At 40.9% G+C, this 18,378-nt stretch overlaps 1 protein-coding gene across 2 annotated transcripts in view; it reads left to right on the top strand.

Annotated features, from left to right (window-relative positions):
- Window positions 1-247: 247 nt before the first annotated feature.
- Window positions 248-18,378, top strand: part of EXOC2 (exocyst complex component 2) — a 77,111-nt gene continuing 58,980 nt past the window's right edge. Inside the window, exons 1-6 of one of the 2 annotated variants that reach the window (XM_035126366.2) lie at window positions 248-318; window positions 2,127-2,286; window positions 3,228-3,404; window positions 4,306-4,432; window positions 14,788-14,901; window positions 17,437-17,561. In XM_035126366.2, coding sequence (XP_034982257.1) covers window positions 2,169-2,286; window positions 3,228-3,404; window positions 4,306-4,432; window positions 14,788-14,901; window positions 17,437-17,561 — 661 coding nt within the window. In that variant the 5' untranslated portion in view covers window positions 248-318; window positions 2,127-2,168. The other variant, XM_035126367.2, reaches the window with a different exon arrangement.

Raw genomic sequence — 18,378 nt, 5'->3', positions numbered from 1 at the left:
AAGAAATGTATAATTCTGCCACAAGGTAGAGCATGGAGCAGCAGCAACTCAATTTGCACGGACACAATGCGGAACGTGGAAATGAGCGAGGAGTAGGAGGAGGGGCGGGGCAAAGAACTCTGCCGCTCCCTCCTCTCGCAAGCCATTGGCTGGGGACGGCTGAGTGGCAGCGCCGGCTTAGCCAGCCAGACGGCGCTCGCCGCGGTCGCGTCACGTGCGTCGGCCTCCGTTCGGTTGCGTCACGTGCGTGGCGGCGTCAGAGCCCCCTGCGTAGCCCTCGGTCCGCCCCTGCTCCGCCAGCTGCGCTTCCGGCGGGAGGTAGGTCTCTGCTTGAGTGGCGTTTTAGGGAGCGGGGCGGCGGCGATTGCAGGCTTCCTACCTCGGTTGGCGGTTGGGAGAGGGTCCTTCTCCGCTACCACCGTTCCCAGCTCAGCTGAGGGCGCTGAGGGAGAGCCCGGCTGACGCGTTGGGTGGGGCTTTTATTTTTATATCCTTTTATTTTGCCAAGGAAGAGGATGGGGGGGGGAGGTTTTGTTTGCATTATGCATTTCCTGTTTTTATCTTGTATTTTTATGCTTTGAACCGCCCTGAGATCTTCAGATAAGGGCGGTATGCGCTCTTCTCTCTCTCTCTCTCTCTCTCTCTCTCTCTCTCTCTCTCTCTCTCTCTCTAAAATACAAACACACACACACAAACGCGCACACATGAAATAATAATAGCAATAATAATAATATGAATAATATGAAATAATTATTCATATTATGAAATAATAATACAAGCACACACCACCACACATGCATACCCCACTGGCCGGCTCGTGGGTGAGCCTTGGGATGCCACTGTGCGCTTTGGGCTTTCTGGCCCACCAGGCTCTGTCATGGCCAGGTTAGTGTCACAACTCAGACAGCACACATGAAACATGCTCTGGTTCAGCATCCTTGTACAGTTGTACCTTGGAAGCCAAACAGAATTTGTTCCGGAAGTCCATTTGACTTCCAAAACATTTGGGAACCAAGGTGCAGCTTTCTATTGGCTGCAGGAAGCTCCTGCAGCCAATCGGAAACAATGTCAGACATTCCGGTTCCAAAGAACATTTGCAAACCAGAACAATCACTTCTGGGTTTGCAGCGTTTGGGAGCCAAAACATTCATCTCGCAAGGTTCCATACGTAAACTAAAAATAGCAGGAATGAAATAGACCCCCACCATGTTCTAAGTTATACTACAGAGCTACATAAATTTAGTACTCAAATTGATTTAATTCCAAGTGCAAGTCTTTTGAACCAGGCTCTTTTTAGTGTGTGTATCTGTCTTTCTAGTAAAAGACCCCAAGCCCAAGCCCAGTACATAAGATGGACCACCGCTCCTATGCCACCCTCCAGGGGTGATGGTGTTGCCACTTGCTGGATGCAGTGACAAGGGCAGGGGAAGCATTGGGTTGGCGGGAGCAGGCATTGATACATGCATGCTTTCACCTGTGACTACCATTCCACTGCTTCCTGCATCCTTTGCTTCCGAACTCCCAAGTAACAGCAGCACTGCCACATGCAGAAGAATGGTGCAGTTGTGGTGCCCCATCTCAAACACTGCAATATGTAGTGCACACCTGAAGTCTGCCCAACCCATATATATCCTGTAGAAAGAAGGGCACTGTGGCAGGTAATTTCATGCTCATTTCATGAATCGTTTTGGCTCATGGTTCCTTTCAGAACTGAATGCCCAATACAGTAATGTTGCCCTAAAAGTAGTTCCATTGGAGTTGCTGACACAAGTAAATGGAACTTTAATTCCTAATTCTCATCATGGGTGTGGATCTAAATGTACAACTGGTGTAGCAGGAATCAGGGCATTCATGTACAGGCCACCCACATGGAGCTAGTAGTTCACACAGATAGCATTGGCTGGGAGCCTGGCAGTGATCCTGTGTGCTCCCAGGGTTTTCAGATGGGTGCCATCATGCATCTGACCCAGCCCTAATTCGAAAGTTGAGCAGTTTCATCTTGATGTTCCTTAGGAACCATCAGCACTCAAGAACTAAGCAAGCCATTTTAAATCACACAATTGAGCATTTCTAAGTTTTATCGTAATTGGTGCAATGTAAACATTTCACTTTTTTTCCTGATACAGACTGCTGAATATATCAGTCTTTCATCAAAGAAGAAATCTATAATGTCTCACGCACGCAAGCCCCCTCTTGTGACGGGCATTTCTCCCAATGAAGGCATCTCATGGACAAAGGTCACAATTCGAGGAGAGAACTTGGGAACGGGCCCAACAGATCTAATAGGTAAAGTCAAGAAAGCTGTTTGCGTTTCCATGAAAACACTTGATAGACAATAAAACATTGGTTTTTTCTTCATGAAGTTGAAAAGATCCTTTCTTAAATACCAGGGGAGGAATTCAGTGTTGTGCTAAAACAAACATCCAATTAGCTTGAGTATTTCTGCTTGCATGACAGAACAACCCTTCTCACCCCACGTGCTGTTCTGGGGGTTCTCCTGACACCTCTGGAGCCAATTTGAGGGGTGGGGAAGAGGGGGGAGCCCTGTTGCAGAACTGCTTAGTTGAGTCCGGCCCAGGGAAAGTATTGTTGTGGTATTTCTTCCTGAGCTTCCTTTTTCTCAGATCATGGTCAGTAGGGATGCAGTGAAACGTTTTCTGCCAGGGGGAATTTAATTCACCCCTTCAAGTGTCTCAAGCCCCCAGTTTTGAGAATCACTAGCAGTTTGAAAGCATGTCAAAGTGCAAGTAGATAAATAGGTACTACTCTGGCGGGAAGGTAAACGGCGTTTCCGTGTGCTGCTCTGGTTTGCCAGAAGCGGCTTAGTCATGCTGGCCACATGACCTGGAAGCTGTATGCCAGCTCCCTCGGCCGGTAAAGCGAGATGAGTGCCACAACCCCAGAGTCGTCTGCTACTGGACCTAATGGTCAGGAGTCCCTTTACCTTTACCTTTTACAGTAACATGCCACTTGTTCTCTTTGAGCAAGTTTGCTGTGTTGTATCTGTATCCTCACTTTCACCCAGTTGTCAAGACTGAGTGTTTCAGTACTGGCTACTAATGTTTATGTATTTAGAGCAACACAAAAAAATTTTCTGGAGTGAATCCGTAAGACACTTGAGATGCGTTTGTGGGCTGAAAGCACTTCAGGTTTCCCCGATAATGATGAAATAAAAAATATTCACTGTCAAGTAACTTTTGTTCCTCTACTTTGTGTGACTCTCTCAGGCTTGACAATCTGTGGACACAACTGTCTTCTGACTGCTGAATGGATGTCTGCCAGCAAAATTGTGTGTCGAGTAGGTCAAGCTAAGAATGACAAAGGGGACATTATCGTCACTACAAAGTCAGGGGGCAAAGGAACTTCCACGGTTTCTTTTAAACTCCTGAAACCTGATAAAATAGGTATGGTTGTATTATCCTTTTATTACTCTTCCTATAAGTATTGTTCTGTAATTAACAAGTTTTGTAAAAAAGAAAATCTTCATGGGGTGTGCAAGTGGGTTTCTTGAACAAATCGTAAGACTGCATTTATACAGATTCATACTATTGGCCCATCTAGTCCAGTTCTGTCAACTCTGACTGGCAATAGTTCCCCAACCTGTCTCAGGCATAGGTTTTATCCATGCCTGGTACTTGAAGTTGGTATTGAACCTAGGGCCATGTAGAGTATTCTGATCTTGAACTTCAGCTGCTCTATGTAAAATCTCATGAATTCAAAATACTTGAGCTTCTCTTGGTTGCTGATCAATTTTTAAATTAGCACCTCAATCTCATGGACTTCTGTATAGCAGTATGTTCTGTTGTATCCAATGGGCATTGCACTGAGTTTCTAAAAAAAACTGCTTGGATTATACGATTATACGCATGATATACTGACACTTCATAGCATAAAATATATTTGAATCTTTCTGATGCTATTTGGGCATATGTGTGCATTTTAAAGCAGGATGGAATGTAGAGCCAAAATTAAATGTATTTTTTATTTATTTTGCCAGTTGAAGTTTTCCATTTGCATTATAGATACAGGAAAGCAAACAACAACAACAACAACCCACCATATTTTGTGTCGTAGGTGAGAAATCCAAATAAAATCCTCTGAGAACTGTATTGCTCTGTAACTCTTTGACTGCAGAGGTTAGTTTAGGAGCAGTGTGAGAATTGGTTTCAATGTTGCTTTTACCTATTTTCCCCCAGACAATTATCTAAGTATGCATTTTATAGGACTTTTTGACTTAATGCATGAGAACTTCACGATGCTCGACAGAGTTTGTTTTTCTAAGGATATCTCTTTTGTTTTCTCAAGGTATCTTGGATCAGTCTGCAGTCTGGGTTGATGAAATTAACTATTATGACATGCGCACTGACAGGAACAAAGGGATGCCCCCTTTGTCTCTGCGCCCTGCTAATCCTCTTGGTATTGAGATAGACAAGTGAGTACCAAGTAGTGTCAATTTACATTCTTACCTGACTTCCCTGTAAGAATTCAAAAATATTTCAGAATGTGAGATTTGAAGAAAGCAAGACTATAGTCTGATTTCACTTTGCCATGGAAAGATAGTGTTTCTTCAGTTTCTTATTCTGGAAATGGGAAGAATAATTATATTTCTGTCTGAGGTTATGCCCTATCAAGTCAAGAATTTCTGCATGTGCAACAGGTCTTTCCCCCCTGCATGTGTGCCAGTCCCTCCCCAAATCTATTCTTGGCAGTTAAGGGGAACCCCCCAGAACAGATTATGTTTTAGCCAACTAAGTTCTACCCAGAGTAGGCTCATTGAAATTAAGTGAACTGTTAGTCATGTTCATTAATTTCAGTGCGCGAACTCTTGGATGGCGCTGACATTGGCTACAACCCTTAGTTTTCATAACATATTGAATATTAATGTTGTTAATATTTTTATTTATGAAAATATTTCCGCACCACTTTTTATTTACAGAGAGAACTATAAAAGTGGTTCACAGTAATCAAACATAACAAATCTAGTTAAGCCTTCATACAGTGTGAACAATTATAATAGCTGTGGAGGATGACAGGATGAGGTGGCAAATCACCTGAGATTAGCTGTTAAAAGCGCTATCTAGTTTTATGTGATTCTGTTTAGATTGGGATTTGCAGCAGGAGTTGCAGAGTGAAAATATATTTTCCATCTTTTTTATTTTTTTTAAAGTTTTTACTGAAATACTAATTTGTTTCCTAACCACGAATCTTAGTGTTTTTATGCACAAATGCCACATTTATGCAAAGGTTCCAGTAGTTGCATTCATATAAAAACAGTTAATACATATTTAAAACACTTGCTGTCATAGCAAGTTAAGTGCTGCAATGCTGCTCTAATATGGCGCATGAACATACCATGAAGAAGTAGATGCAGATAGCTGGGCATTTTGCCAGCGGCCCTGAGGTTCCTGTCTGGTGTACTGTCCTGTCTACTTCTGCAGTCCTAGTGGTGAAGGAACCAGCCAGAAACGAGAACAATGGATATAGAGACCTCTGGCCATGTGGTAGACATGGCTGTGCTCAGGAGCTCCTTAGGGTCAGCGGTGCTACAGGAGTCTGCTTGTGGCTTCCTTGTCCAAGTCTTCCATTGAGGAGACAACCAGCTCCAGGTCTGAGCAAGGCTGAACCTTGATACTTGCACAGTGGAGGGAGAAGGGGCAGGCTTTCAGACAAACCAGCACAGCAAATAGTGCTCATCTGCACTTTTTAAAAAAATAAAAAACAAAAAACTTTCTTTAGGGATATTGACATACAACATATGACAACATAGTAGTTTTGGCTAGCATGTGACCTCAATGCTACAATAGCAATTTTAACCAAAAAATCTTTCTAATCTGGATATAGTGTTTCTGCTAAATGTAGCAGACAGTAGTTACTATGTATTGTAGGTTCAATCCTGTATAAAGTTGGTTACTTTATTTAATTTCCAAGAGGAATACATGTGTAGCAGTGCAGACTTCTGCAGCAGTGGAGAACCAATTCTAGCAGGAAACCCGTTCTTCCATAATGGCTAATGGTTGGATCCTAAAAAAACCAACTTAAGGAAGTTCACACAAGGAAAGCTTCCTGTTCTCTCCTAACACCCACTATAGAACAAGGTCACTCAGGTTTCAGACTTGTTGTGAAAACCCAGACCACAATAAACTTATTTGCATTTAAAGTGTCATAGGACTGTGTCTTTTTGAGCAATACAGTTACTCCATGCTGATAAAACTGATTTGTAGCTCCTTTCACCTCTGACATGAATACGCATTCCCTAAAATGTGATAGTAATGAGCAATCCTACATATACTTCATCTGCCTAGGACTGGCTAGGAATAATACTGTAGTACAAAGCCTGTGTGTGCTTTGTGTCCAGTTACTATGTCATTCCTAGGCATTTCTCAAAATATTCCCAGTAGCACTATATGTCGTCTTATTAATAAACTTAAAAATGGTCTAGCTTGTTGAGCATACACTGCCACCTAATGGAGTATGTGAATCCTCTTTTGTATAGGCAAAGTTGACAATTTTATCAGAGGTAGTTTATTTTTTTGTTTATATGTAAATACAAGAACGCTGTCATTCAGCATCTCAGCTGGGAAGCTAGCTGCAGGTTCAGTTAAATATTTTGATTGTCAGCATCAGAAGTTAAAAATCTTACCAGGAAAGAAAACTCTTCATAGCAATCTAGGCAAGTTGATGCCTTCATAGGCCTAATCTGGCCAGTGTTAAAACATTTCCAATGATTTAATTGTGCTCTTGCCTCTTCAGTTGAATGGAATAAACGTGCTCAGCTTGGTCAGATTTTGCCCTGTATTTGCCATCAGTTGAAGGTCCTTCTGTTGTCTCCCACTATCTTATATGGATGCAATCAGCAATAGTGAAGTGAGGTTCTGCCACATCAATGTTGCCCTTAGGCTGGGTCCAGATTTGCTATTAGCTGTCCTGTGGAATGTTTCCAGAGGCCATCCTTGTCCTCTGTCCTACCATTGGAGAAAGTCCTTGTTAACACCTTTGGGTTTGTCCTGTTTAGTCTACTCCAGCGTCCTTTCTGCTGGTCTTCTGCATGCATGAGTAACAGAATACAGCTGGTACAAACGTTTGCTCCTATGAGCCTGGCAGGGGGGTAGGGAATGTGAATGGTTACTTAGTTTGTTTATGGTGGTTGCCATTCAGACTTTATTTACTTTAAATGGCTCTTCTTGACCTATAAAATCCTATGGAATCCAGTTCACGTGACTTTTCACTGACAGTGTCCAGTAGAACTGCCTGGTTTTGGTTTTTAAATAGATTTTACATGGCTTTGTGCACAGAATCATTACCCCTGGGTGGTTGATAACTTTTTAAAAGCTTTATTTGTGAGGCACAGATTTACATTTCTTCTTACATAAACCTGTAAAATCCCTCCATATAACTAAATTCTTTCAGGGGAAGCAATAGTATTAAACTGTTTCTTCTGAAGCATTTGCTTAAATTGAGTATTCTCGTGCCCAGTTTCCAAGCTAGGGCTGAAATTGTAGCCTGGCAGCACCTGGAGGGCCAGAGGTTCCCAACCCATGACTCGGGGAGAAGGAAAAATTGCATTCCTTTTCTGTCTTCCTATCCAATCTCAAGAGCCCTGCTCATCCTTAGGGGGAAGTAGGTATCCCAGGCTACCCCCTACTTTATCCTTTCCTCAAAAGGCAGCCTCTGTCTTCTTCAGACCTCTCCACTTCTTACCCCATTTCCACAATTACTTCTGAGGCTTATAAGACATCAGGAGGAGTCTGAAGGCTTTCCGAGTCTTGCCAGCCCCACCCCTGCATTTTGGCAGCCCATCCTAGCCAGTTGCTGGTCAGGCTACTGAAAGGCAAGCAGCCAGTCCAGCAGTTCATTCTCCACAGTTAGTTTTAGATGAGCCAAGCAAAGGCATCCAGGAAGAATAGCAATGACAGGTATAAAAAGAGAAGAGAGATTAGAAGAATAAAAGAAGCACTGCAGATTATCAGCATACCGATAATGAATTTAAAAGAGGAAATCATTGCTTGTCCTTAAAAGCTATAAAACAGTAATAATGAAACATAAATAAAAATAAACCACAGAGTCAAGGGCTTGCTGATCAGAAGGTCAGCGGTTCGAATCCCTGCAACGGGGTGAGCTCCCATTGCTTGGTTCCAGCTCCTGTCCACCTAGCAGTTCGAAAGTGCACCAAAGTGCAAGTAGATAAATAGGGACTGCTCCGGCGGGAAGGTAAACGGCATTTCTGTGCACTGCTCTGGTTTGCCAGAAGCAGCTTTGTCATGCTGGCCACATGACCCGGACAAACGCCGGCTCCCTCAGTCTATAGAGCGAGATGAGCGCCGCAACCCCAGAGTCTGACACAACTGGACCTGATGGTCAGGGGCCCCTTTACCTTTACCTTACCTTACATACCCACCAAAAATCAAAGAAGTATTAAATGTTATGCATCAGTTTATATGTTACAGATTATATTTTAACCACTTTTGGGGCTAAATAATTAATACAAAATGCCAATACAAAATATAACAGCAATACAAAGTAAATATTAGTACAAAAAAGGCAGTACAGTCAATCAGAACAATATAGCAAATATGCAAAACCTACCTTTGGTGTCAGCCCCTTTAGGGTTTCCCCACCAGGACTGTCCTGCCAGGGGTCTCCAAGTACTGTAGATTTGTTGTTGTTTAGTCGTTTAGTCGTGTCCGACTCTTCGTGACCCCATGGACCATAGCACGCCAGGCACTCCTGTCTTGCACTGCCTCCCGCAGTTTGGTCAAACTCATGTTCATAGCTTCGAGAACACTGTCCAACCATCTTGTCCTCTGTCGTCCCCTTCTCCTAGTGCCCTCCATCTTTCCCAACATCAGGGTCTTTTCCAAGGATTCTTCTCTTCTCATGAGGTGGCCAAAGTATTGGAGCCTCAGCTTCACGATCTGTCCTTCCAGGGAGCACTCAGGGCTGATTTCCTTAAGAATGGATAGGTTTGATCTTCTAGCAGTCCATGGGACTCTCAAGAGTCTCCTCCAGCACCATAGATACCCCCCCCCCATAAAAAAACCTAACCACAGCTATAGCAAATTCTTGTTCTTCATGGGTGCGATGAACTGGCCAAACACTATGGCTCCTCCAACAGAATGCATTTCTGCAGGTGCAGCAGAAAAGGTCTGGGGGGAACCTAAAGTTAGTATCCTCTTTACAACTCTCCATAGTCCTGTTACCTACTTGTCTATGACTCAATAAGCCAAATTAAAAAACAAATGATTGAATACTCAGTTTTGCGGATAACTCAAATTTTCAGTGATTTCTTAAGAGCACATTCAACGGAATGACAGTAATAAGAACCAGATCGAAAGGGATCTGTACATGTTGCATAGTTGAACTTTGGAATTATTTACCATGAAATGTGCTGGTGGCCACCAACTTAGAGGGCCTTAAAATTCATGGAGGATCTGGCTATCAAAAGTTACTAGTCATGATGACTATATATTACTTTCAGGGTTAAAGGTACCATGGCTGATATCCAACTATGCTCTACTGAGAGTAGGTCCATTGAAATTAATGGACTTAAGTTTCTTATGTTGATGGACTTCAGTATGTTTGCTCTGAGTATGACTATCATTGGGTATCATCCCATGACTTTGAAAACCAGTTGCTAGGAAAGAACGCTGAGAGAATGCTATTACTCTCATGTCCTACTTTTCAGCTTTTTGGACTAGATAGGCTTTTGGTCTGATCACAGTTGTTAAATCTGCATGTGATTAAGACATGCAGTATCTGTCTTCTCCAGAAGAGGCCATAACTTTCAAAACAGCCGAATCTCGTTAAAAAAAATAAATCTATCCATTTTTACCAATTGACTATCCAGGAAAAGTAATGGATCCAGGAGCATCTGCAAGCTAAACCCAAATGGTGGAACTGCAGTCAAAAGTAAATCAATCTGATTAGTTTTATCAATAATGTAAACAACGCTCCCTTAATTAGTTTCACTTGGATGTATCTCAGAACAAGTGATTGTGTAAGGCAGAGCTTTCCAAATGGTGTGTCGCAGCAGTGTAGGTGTGTTGTGAAACATGGACCACTTACAGTATAAACGCCACCTAAAACTCCTTGAAAGATTCCATCAACGATGTCTCCGAAATTTTTTACACATCACTTGGGAAGACAGGCGAACTAATATCAGTGTACTGGAAGAAGCAAAGATCACCAGTGTTGAAGCAATGATTCTTCAACATCAACTTTGTTGGACTGGTCATGTTGTGCGGATGCCTGATGATCGTCTTCCAAAGCAACTACTCTATTCTGAACTTAAAAATGGAAAGCGTAATGCTGGTGGTCAACAAAAGAGGTTTAAAGACTCTCTCAAGGCAAATCTTTAAAAATGTAGTATAAACACTGACAACTGGGAAACCCTGGCCTGTGAGCGCTCCAGTTGGAGAACAGCCTTTATCAAAGGTGTCATGGGCTTTGAAGACACTCGATCTCAGGACGCAAGGGAGAAACGTGCTAAGAGGAAGGCACACTTGTCAAATCCACACCGTGATCAACTCCAGCCCAGAAAGTAATGTCCCCACTGTGGAAGGACGTGTGGATCCTGAATTGGCCTCCATAGTCACTTATGGACTCATTGTTAAAACCGTGTTCATGGAAGACAATCTTACTCGGCTACGAGTGATTGTCAAAGAAGAAGGAGGTGTGTTGTGCAAACACTTCCAGCGCTCCTCCTGGGGCTGGAAAGGGGTTAGTTTGCTAGTAAAACTGAATTACTGTGTTGTGAAATGATGCATGTCTAAAAAGTGTGTCACCAACAAGAAAAGTTTGGAAAGCTCTAGGGTAAGGTGTGTTTACCGCTCAATGACTGCAGAACCGAGGAGTGATTTACATTTGTGAAATAGATTAATTACTAAAGATCTCTCAATATGACCCCAAGCACAATGCTTTTTATTTCAATGCTTCCACTTTTCAGTTGGAAGTTTATAAATCTGCATTGAAATCATGGGCAGCTCATTCACAACATCAGTATTATCGCTTAATGATGATGTAATGAGTCAATTATTTCCATGTGTGAATGAGCCATAAGGAATCCTCATTACCATAGATAATCATGCCATAGCACCTCCACCACAGAGCTTTGTTGAGTGATCATGTGATAAGAAATCAAGTGATGAACATGCATGTGTGAATTCCCCTTTAAAAAGCTATTTATGTGGAAACGTCCCAAAATTCTAAAGATGGTGCTGCTTCTCGACATACCTCCAGTGGAGCCAGCGAAAAGCAAAAGCATTTGAGGTTTCATTTTTCTTGGTGTGACACTTTTATTTTGTTTTTAAAATAAATTAGATGCATAATGCCATTTTACATTTTCCAGGCAGCTCAGCATGGCCTCTCTTTGGTTACAAGCTGATGTTTGCCACCCTGTATTTTGACTCTCACCTCTCAAGTAAGACATATATCATATAGACTCAACATTGTTACTGTTGCAGGCTGGCTATGGTACTTGAGCCAGAAAGCAAGTCCTAGAAATTAATTTGACAGTGGAATGCAATGAAAACATAACACACTTTGAGTGGAGCCAACTGTCTCATATACTGTCATCTAGTCCATTTGACAAACTGAGCTATGATAATCAAACCACTTACTAGAATACAATTCTGTTTTTATTAATGGACATTGCCCAATGGTCCTCATCCTATCACAGTCTCACTTGATTTCTTTTCGGCATGCTTTCATAAGCCTGTGCATATTTTGTGATTAGCTTCCAGAAGCATAGAAATTGATACTAGGTGCTGTCGTCAACATCCTGAAATGTTATTTCATTGTTAAAGGGACTTCTACTTACTTATTTATTCAAACATTTTAATGCTACCTTTCAGACCTAACAATGGCCTCCAATATGGTTTATTAAAATTTTTTTTAAGGGTAACAGGATTAAAACTTAAAAAATCAAAGCTAAAAAGAACACAGTTGAAAGTTTCAATATCAGTTAAAAACAAAAAAAACAAAAACATTCAGAGACAAGTGGAATCTTTGTTCTTTTTTTACTGCCCACTTTGACAGCCTCTGTTTTAGCAGTTTTTTTTAATTAAAAAAATCCCATTTTCTTTCTTAGCATTTAAGACTGTCTACCTCTTGTTACTGTTTTAGCTCCCTTTTTAATTGTTGAATTGCTGTTTTTATATTGTCATTGGATTTTTGTGGTTTTTATATTTTAGTTTTTATATTTTAAATATGTACTGAAATATTTATTGTTTGAATAGTGTTTGCTATCAGGGGACTAATATATTTAATAAGCAAGTAAATAATGTTTGCAGAATACAAACAGTCTTGCCTTTATACATAGCAAGATGGAGCTCTGCTGTCTATTTTTTGCAACATAACTGTAACATTATAACCTTTGGACCCATAGCAAGACAGGAGGACAGGGAATGGAGGAAGGAAAGTATCCTTATTACTGACAATTGCTGAGTTATTTAGATATATGTGTTCTTCAGTTCATTTGAGCCAGTAGAATCTTGTGAACAGTGAAGAATAGCACTCATGTGGTTTCTGGTAATCTAAGCTCCACTATTCGGCTTTCAAGATGTTATCCATAGCTAAATGCATTAGATCTGGGTTTCCCAACCCCCCAACAGTTGAGGCACACATACCCGTATGGAGGAGTAAGCAATACCTGTTCTCAAAACAATATGAGTAGGTAATTTGGAATTGGGAGCAATAAAGGTTAGGGAAAGACCTAGCTCAGTGCATGCAGAAGGTCCAAGGGTCCTTTGTTTGAAATCAGTATAAGGTAACTTGCTATGTTCGAAATCAGTATAAGGTAACTTGCTATGTTCCTGTGTTATTGTCTCCCATAGTATCAGTGCAGTAACGATGTCATTGCCCCCACCCTTAGTGCATCATTGTCCCTTCCCAATTTAAAGGGTTCTTGATGGTGTGGATCCGATCTGCATGTGTTGCTTATAACCACATTGACCCATAATAAAAGATGTATTGGAGTAGAGCAGGAAAAAGTTGTTCCAGGTCTCCACCATGTCTATAGGTTAGCATTTGAAATTCGCCAGGTGCCAGGCACATTTCACACCTGGCTATCGGACAGAATTCTACCGTTATATTTTTATCTGCACAAACAGAATGAATTTCAGGAACCAAAAAGCCGTATTGAAAAATACCGGTATGACTTTTGAGCCATCTGGCCCCAAAATGGCAACTAGGCATTCTGTTTTGGCAACTATAACCCTGGTTTAAGGAGCCATTTGGAGCCTAGCTTATGTATCTGAGTCTCTAACATTGCTGTATAGGCTCTAAACAGAACCACTTGCAAAGGGCTCTAATTTTTCATAGAACCATGTAGTTCCAAGAAAATAAATGGGGCATCCAATCCAACACCCTTCCCTAAGACAGAATATCCTCTTCATTTTTCCATTTCTGACCTGATGTTATAACACAGAGCCTTAAACTCATACCAAGTTGTTTTGTTTTCTGTTTCTATTCCCATTTTATGAACAGGAAGAAGATAAATATAAGGGAATAAGGGGCAACCCAGTCAGATGGGTGGAATATAAACAATAAAAAATTTATTATTATTATTATTATTGAGTAAGAAAGCCAATTTATTTATTACTGTAAAAGCTTGGGATCCATTTCCATGTGGTCCAGCCTGCAATTGTAATGTCTGTACACAAAATTTGTGGGCTTAGGTTTAGCAGACATGGTTGCTTATAACCACATTGACCCATAATAAAAGATGTATTGGAGTAGGGCAGGAAAAAGTTGTTCCAGGTCTCCATCATGTCTATAGGTTAGTGGTGATTCGTATGCCTCAGTGGTAGCATACGAATCAGGTCTAAGAACAGGATGTAGGAGGAGGTGCAGTGTTCACTCAAAGCGGGTTCTGTTTTATTCTAAATGTGCCATGCACCGTAGAGTGTTCGCCTTTATGGCAGAGTTCGCCGGAGTAGTTAAGAAACAAGAGGTTTGGTTTCTGCTTGTTTGTGACGTCTCCCGGTGTATTTTCTAAACATGTGATCCATGGCTAACTACTATAAATAGAAGTACAGGAGTGATTAATACAGGAAAACAAAGTAGTCACAGGTTTCATCCATCATGGAACATAATGTAGTGGTTAAGTTTCACACGAATGAAGGAGACGTGTAATATGACAGAGCTTGCTTAAATGACATTCAGATAGGATTACTGCAGTCCGTTGTGTGTAGGGCTCTTCTTTCTTTCTTTCTTTCTTTCTTTCTTTCTTTCTTTCTTTCTTTCTTTCAGCAGGGGGTGAATAAGAGACAGTTGAAAACTCCAATTGCTTCAGAATACTTCTGCTAGATTGTTGACTGGGGCTGGTTGAATGGAACCTTGCCAGTTACAACCGCACTAGCTGCCAGTCTCATTTCACAGCACTATTCAAAGTGGTGGTTTTAAGCCTTCAATCTGTACCCAATAGACTGCCTTCTCCTGCACGATCCTACCTAAATGTTATGCTTGTCTACTGAAGTGCTTCTCTGGGTGCCCCTGCCATTATATGGGAGAATACCATTCTGGATGTGGTGGCTCCCCTCGGCCATGCCAATGACTTACATGCCCAGAGCTTTTATAAATCCCCAGCCGCATTAAAACAGACCTGCAGACATTTGCATGAAAAGTGCCATGAAATCCATCGATGCCCGTGACACATGTAACTTGTATGTGAGATTGTAATGTTAATGCTTGATATCTTCATTTGAAGGACAATCCATTGTGTTTGTATATGTAAGAGAGCATTCTTCCTCCTGACCTTGTTTCCGTAAATATTTTTTATTTACTTTTCAGAGGAAAGTTTCCACAAAAGGAGCTGGAAACTCTGTTTCCTGGGATGAGTGCTGACTTCACCAGTGAAAACTTTTCTGCGGCCTGGTATTTGATAGAGAACCATTCAACAACAAGGTTAGTAAATACAAAATTTGTGTGGATGCTTTAATGCTATCCAGGAAGTAATCAGTAATGCTGGGTGTGAATTGGCAGTTGATGGTTGCAGATCAGTAGCTCATAAAGATTTGTGTCAGTAACATCTTTTACTGACTATGTGAGGCAACCTTCAGGTTGGTCCAGACTGCAGGGGTCGGCAAACTTTTTCAGCAGGGGGCCGGTCCACTGTCTCTCAGACCTTGTGGGGTCCGGACTATATTTTGAAAAATAATAATAAATGAACAAATTGCTATGCCCCACAAATAACCCAGAGATGCATTTTAAATAAGAGGACACATTCTACTCATGTAAAAACATGCTGATTCCTGGACCATCCGTGGGCTGGATTTAGAAGGCGATTGGGCCGCATCCGGCCCCCGGGCCTTAGTTTGGAGACCCTGGTCCAGAGGCTTCAGCTGGTGCAGTACGTGGCAAGCTAGATTGCTTGTGCAGGCAAACTATCTCCAGCATATAATTCCTTAATTGTGGGACTTCAGGATAAGGTTACTTGAGAGATCTCCTTAACCCTTAAATACCTAGTAGTCACTGCAGAGCAGGGGTAGGCAACCTCAGGCCCATGGGCCGGATGCGGCCCAATCGCCTTCTCAATCCGGCCCACGGACGGTCCAGGAATCAGCATGTTTTTACATTAGAAGAATGTGTCCTTTTATTTAAAATGCACCTCTGGGTTATTTGTGGGGCATAGGAATTGGTTCATATATATATATATATATTTTTCCAAAATATAGTCCGGCCCACCACATGGTCTGAGGGACAGTGGACCAGCCCACAGCTGAAAAAGGTTGCTGACCCCTGCTGCAGAGCATGGGAGAGCTTCTCCTGCAAGTTTCAAAGATATCAAAAGCCCATTCCACAGTAACTTGGAGCAAGGCTTTTAGTATGGCTGCCTCTGTTTTGTGGAACAGTATTCCTGTCGAGATATGACAGGTGCTCACTCTCTGCACTTTCCGGAAACAGTGGAAGACATTTTTGTTCTGACAAGCTTTCCCAGCTGGATGAACAGATCTCTACCAGGGGTCTTTTCTTCCCTCTCCTTTTTCAACTCATCTGCTGTTATTTTCTATTATGTCTTTAATTGTTTCCAGCGGTTTTTATTATGTCGTGTACATCACCTTGAGGCATACATGTGGAAGGCGAATGAATAATGAACAATAGTAATTGCAAAAGTTGTGGATTGCATCTTAACTCTGAGATTTGCTGTAAATGTATTAATGTTAACCATAAATTAATAACTCTGTGAACAATTTTCCTATTCATAAGATTTACTATCATATTAATTGAATGCAAGAGATGAATGAAGAATGCAAGAAAATGTTCACCAGCTTGAATGTGGCTATCTGTTGCTATTATCACAGTAGGTGAACACCACTTCTTGGGGCTCATAAGTGGAAGAGGGCTGCTACTGGGCTTCCCATAGACATCTTGCTGGCTACTGCGATGAACTTCCTGGGTTTTTGTCTGAGCTCTTCTTGTTTTTATTATGAACATAGCTGAGAAACTTTGCTTGAAAAACCCAATAATTTGATTTTTACCATGTTTTTTTAAAAGTAAACCACCCCAGTACTTTGCCTCTGATACGTATGAAAAATTGTGCTTCTCATTTCACCATTTTAGTGTGTAAAATGCATTATTTCATACCTCCATAGATTTGAAATACTCTTTCATTTCTTGGAATGTAGCCCTCTAGACGGTAGCCATAATTCATAGCTGGAGTTCATTGTTAACGTATTTACTTATTTAAATTGAATATTCCTCCTCTTGGCATGTTTGCTGAACCAAGTACATTTGTCATTATGACAAGAATAAACAAAAGTACAAGGATAGAAAACCAAAATTTTAAAAGGCAAAGATCCAATTATTGTTTTAGACTAGTAACAGCAACTAGGAGATGAAAGATCTGTATGAATTACATTTTGGTTTGCTATGTCATGCAGTTGTAGACAATTTTGTTAATTTGTCTATTTCTATTCTTTTTTCCTTTTCTTTCTGTCCCCCCCCCAATCTAGTGGTTTGTTTGTTTGTTTTAAAGAAAATGTAAAGGACCCATACAATACTTTGTATTTCAGATAACAGTATTATTTCTATACAATACTTTGTATTTCAGATAACAGTATTATTTCTAATAGATATTGAGACCTAGCTGGTCTCACCTTTTCTGTAAATCTTCCTACTTTTTTTTGTTCTGTTCTCTTCCTTCTCCAAATCTTTGTGGTGGTGAATTCACATAACCATAGCTTTTTCATGGCTGATTCTCATATTCTAACCTGGTAATTTACAATTTCCATCAAGTATTAGCAAGCACAACACTGCAACATGCCCAGTTAGCGCCTGCCACTGGAGAAATTAGGAAATTGTCTCTGTGTTAATAAGGGCATTCTAGTGTCTCTCTTAAGTGTGTAGCTAGGGTTTTCAATCTCTTCATAATTTACCGTATCTCATTTTGTGTTTATTACATGAATGCCATCAATTTGTTTTTTTTGTTTTTGGTTTCAGTTTTGATCAACTTAAAATGGCAGTAATGAATTTGAAGAAACAAGCCAACAAGAAAAACGAGGGAAGTCTACAGTATGTCAAAGGAGGTCTCAGTACTTTCTTTGAAGCACAAGATGCCTTATCAGGTAAGTGTCAGATGCAGTGTACAGAAAACTATACAGTATAAATTGCCTCTCTTTTTGCCCTGATTTCTAGAAGAATATGTGGATGGACATGGATCGGACAAATATGAACATTATAGGTGACTAAGGTCACTAGTGGAGGCAGGAAGTTCTGAAAAGCTGTAAATTGATAGTGAAAAGTACCTGTTAGGTATTTCCAAAAGATTTTATAACTTGCCTCTCCAAAAACAGCTAATTCTTACTTTTGAATAGCATTAACTCAAGTGAATAAATGCTTACATTACTTTACTCTGGTGACTGAGTTAACAGGCTTCTCTATATTACTGAGGTAATGCATTGGCATAACATACATTCATTTTCAAGAAATTAAATACATAGATTTTTCTCTTTCACCGCCGTTTGTAGCAGGCCCCTGAATTCAGAGGTTTGCGTAAACTGGATCCTTGCGTAAACTGATGCTTATGTCTCATCTTAAAACAATCTGTAGTTCATAGAAGGAAAGAGCTCTCTTTAGTTCTATCAGCACAGAGGAATCTGAGGGAAGCTACTATCTGGAATCAGAAAAGAAGTCCTTTACATGAACATTTGTCATTACCCATTTGTTGAGAGTGTTTTGTTTTTTTCCCCTCGTGGGAAGAATTACATTTCAGAAATGTGAGATTCTGGTCATGGAACATTTACAATGTGCTCTACACTTTTATAGGCTTTCTTAACTGCCTTTATTGTTTAGTTTGTGTGGATGTAGAACTGGAGAATAAGTGTACTGCAGTATCTCATAGAAGGTGCTTTTCAGTATTTAAAAGCTTTTGGGGGCTTTTCC

The sequence above is a fragment of the Zootoca vivipara genome, chromosome 8 (assembly GCF_963506605.1).
Source record: "Zootoca vivipara chromosome 8, rZooViv1.1, whole genome shotgun sequence".
Lineage (NCBI taxonomy): Eukaryota > Metazoa > Chordata > Lepidosauria > Squamata > Lacertidae > Zootoca > Zootoca vivipara.
The sequence above is the reverse complement of the archived record's forward strand: the minus strand, read 5'-3'. Positions and strand labels throughout refer to the sequence as shown.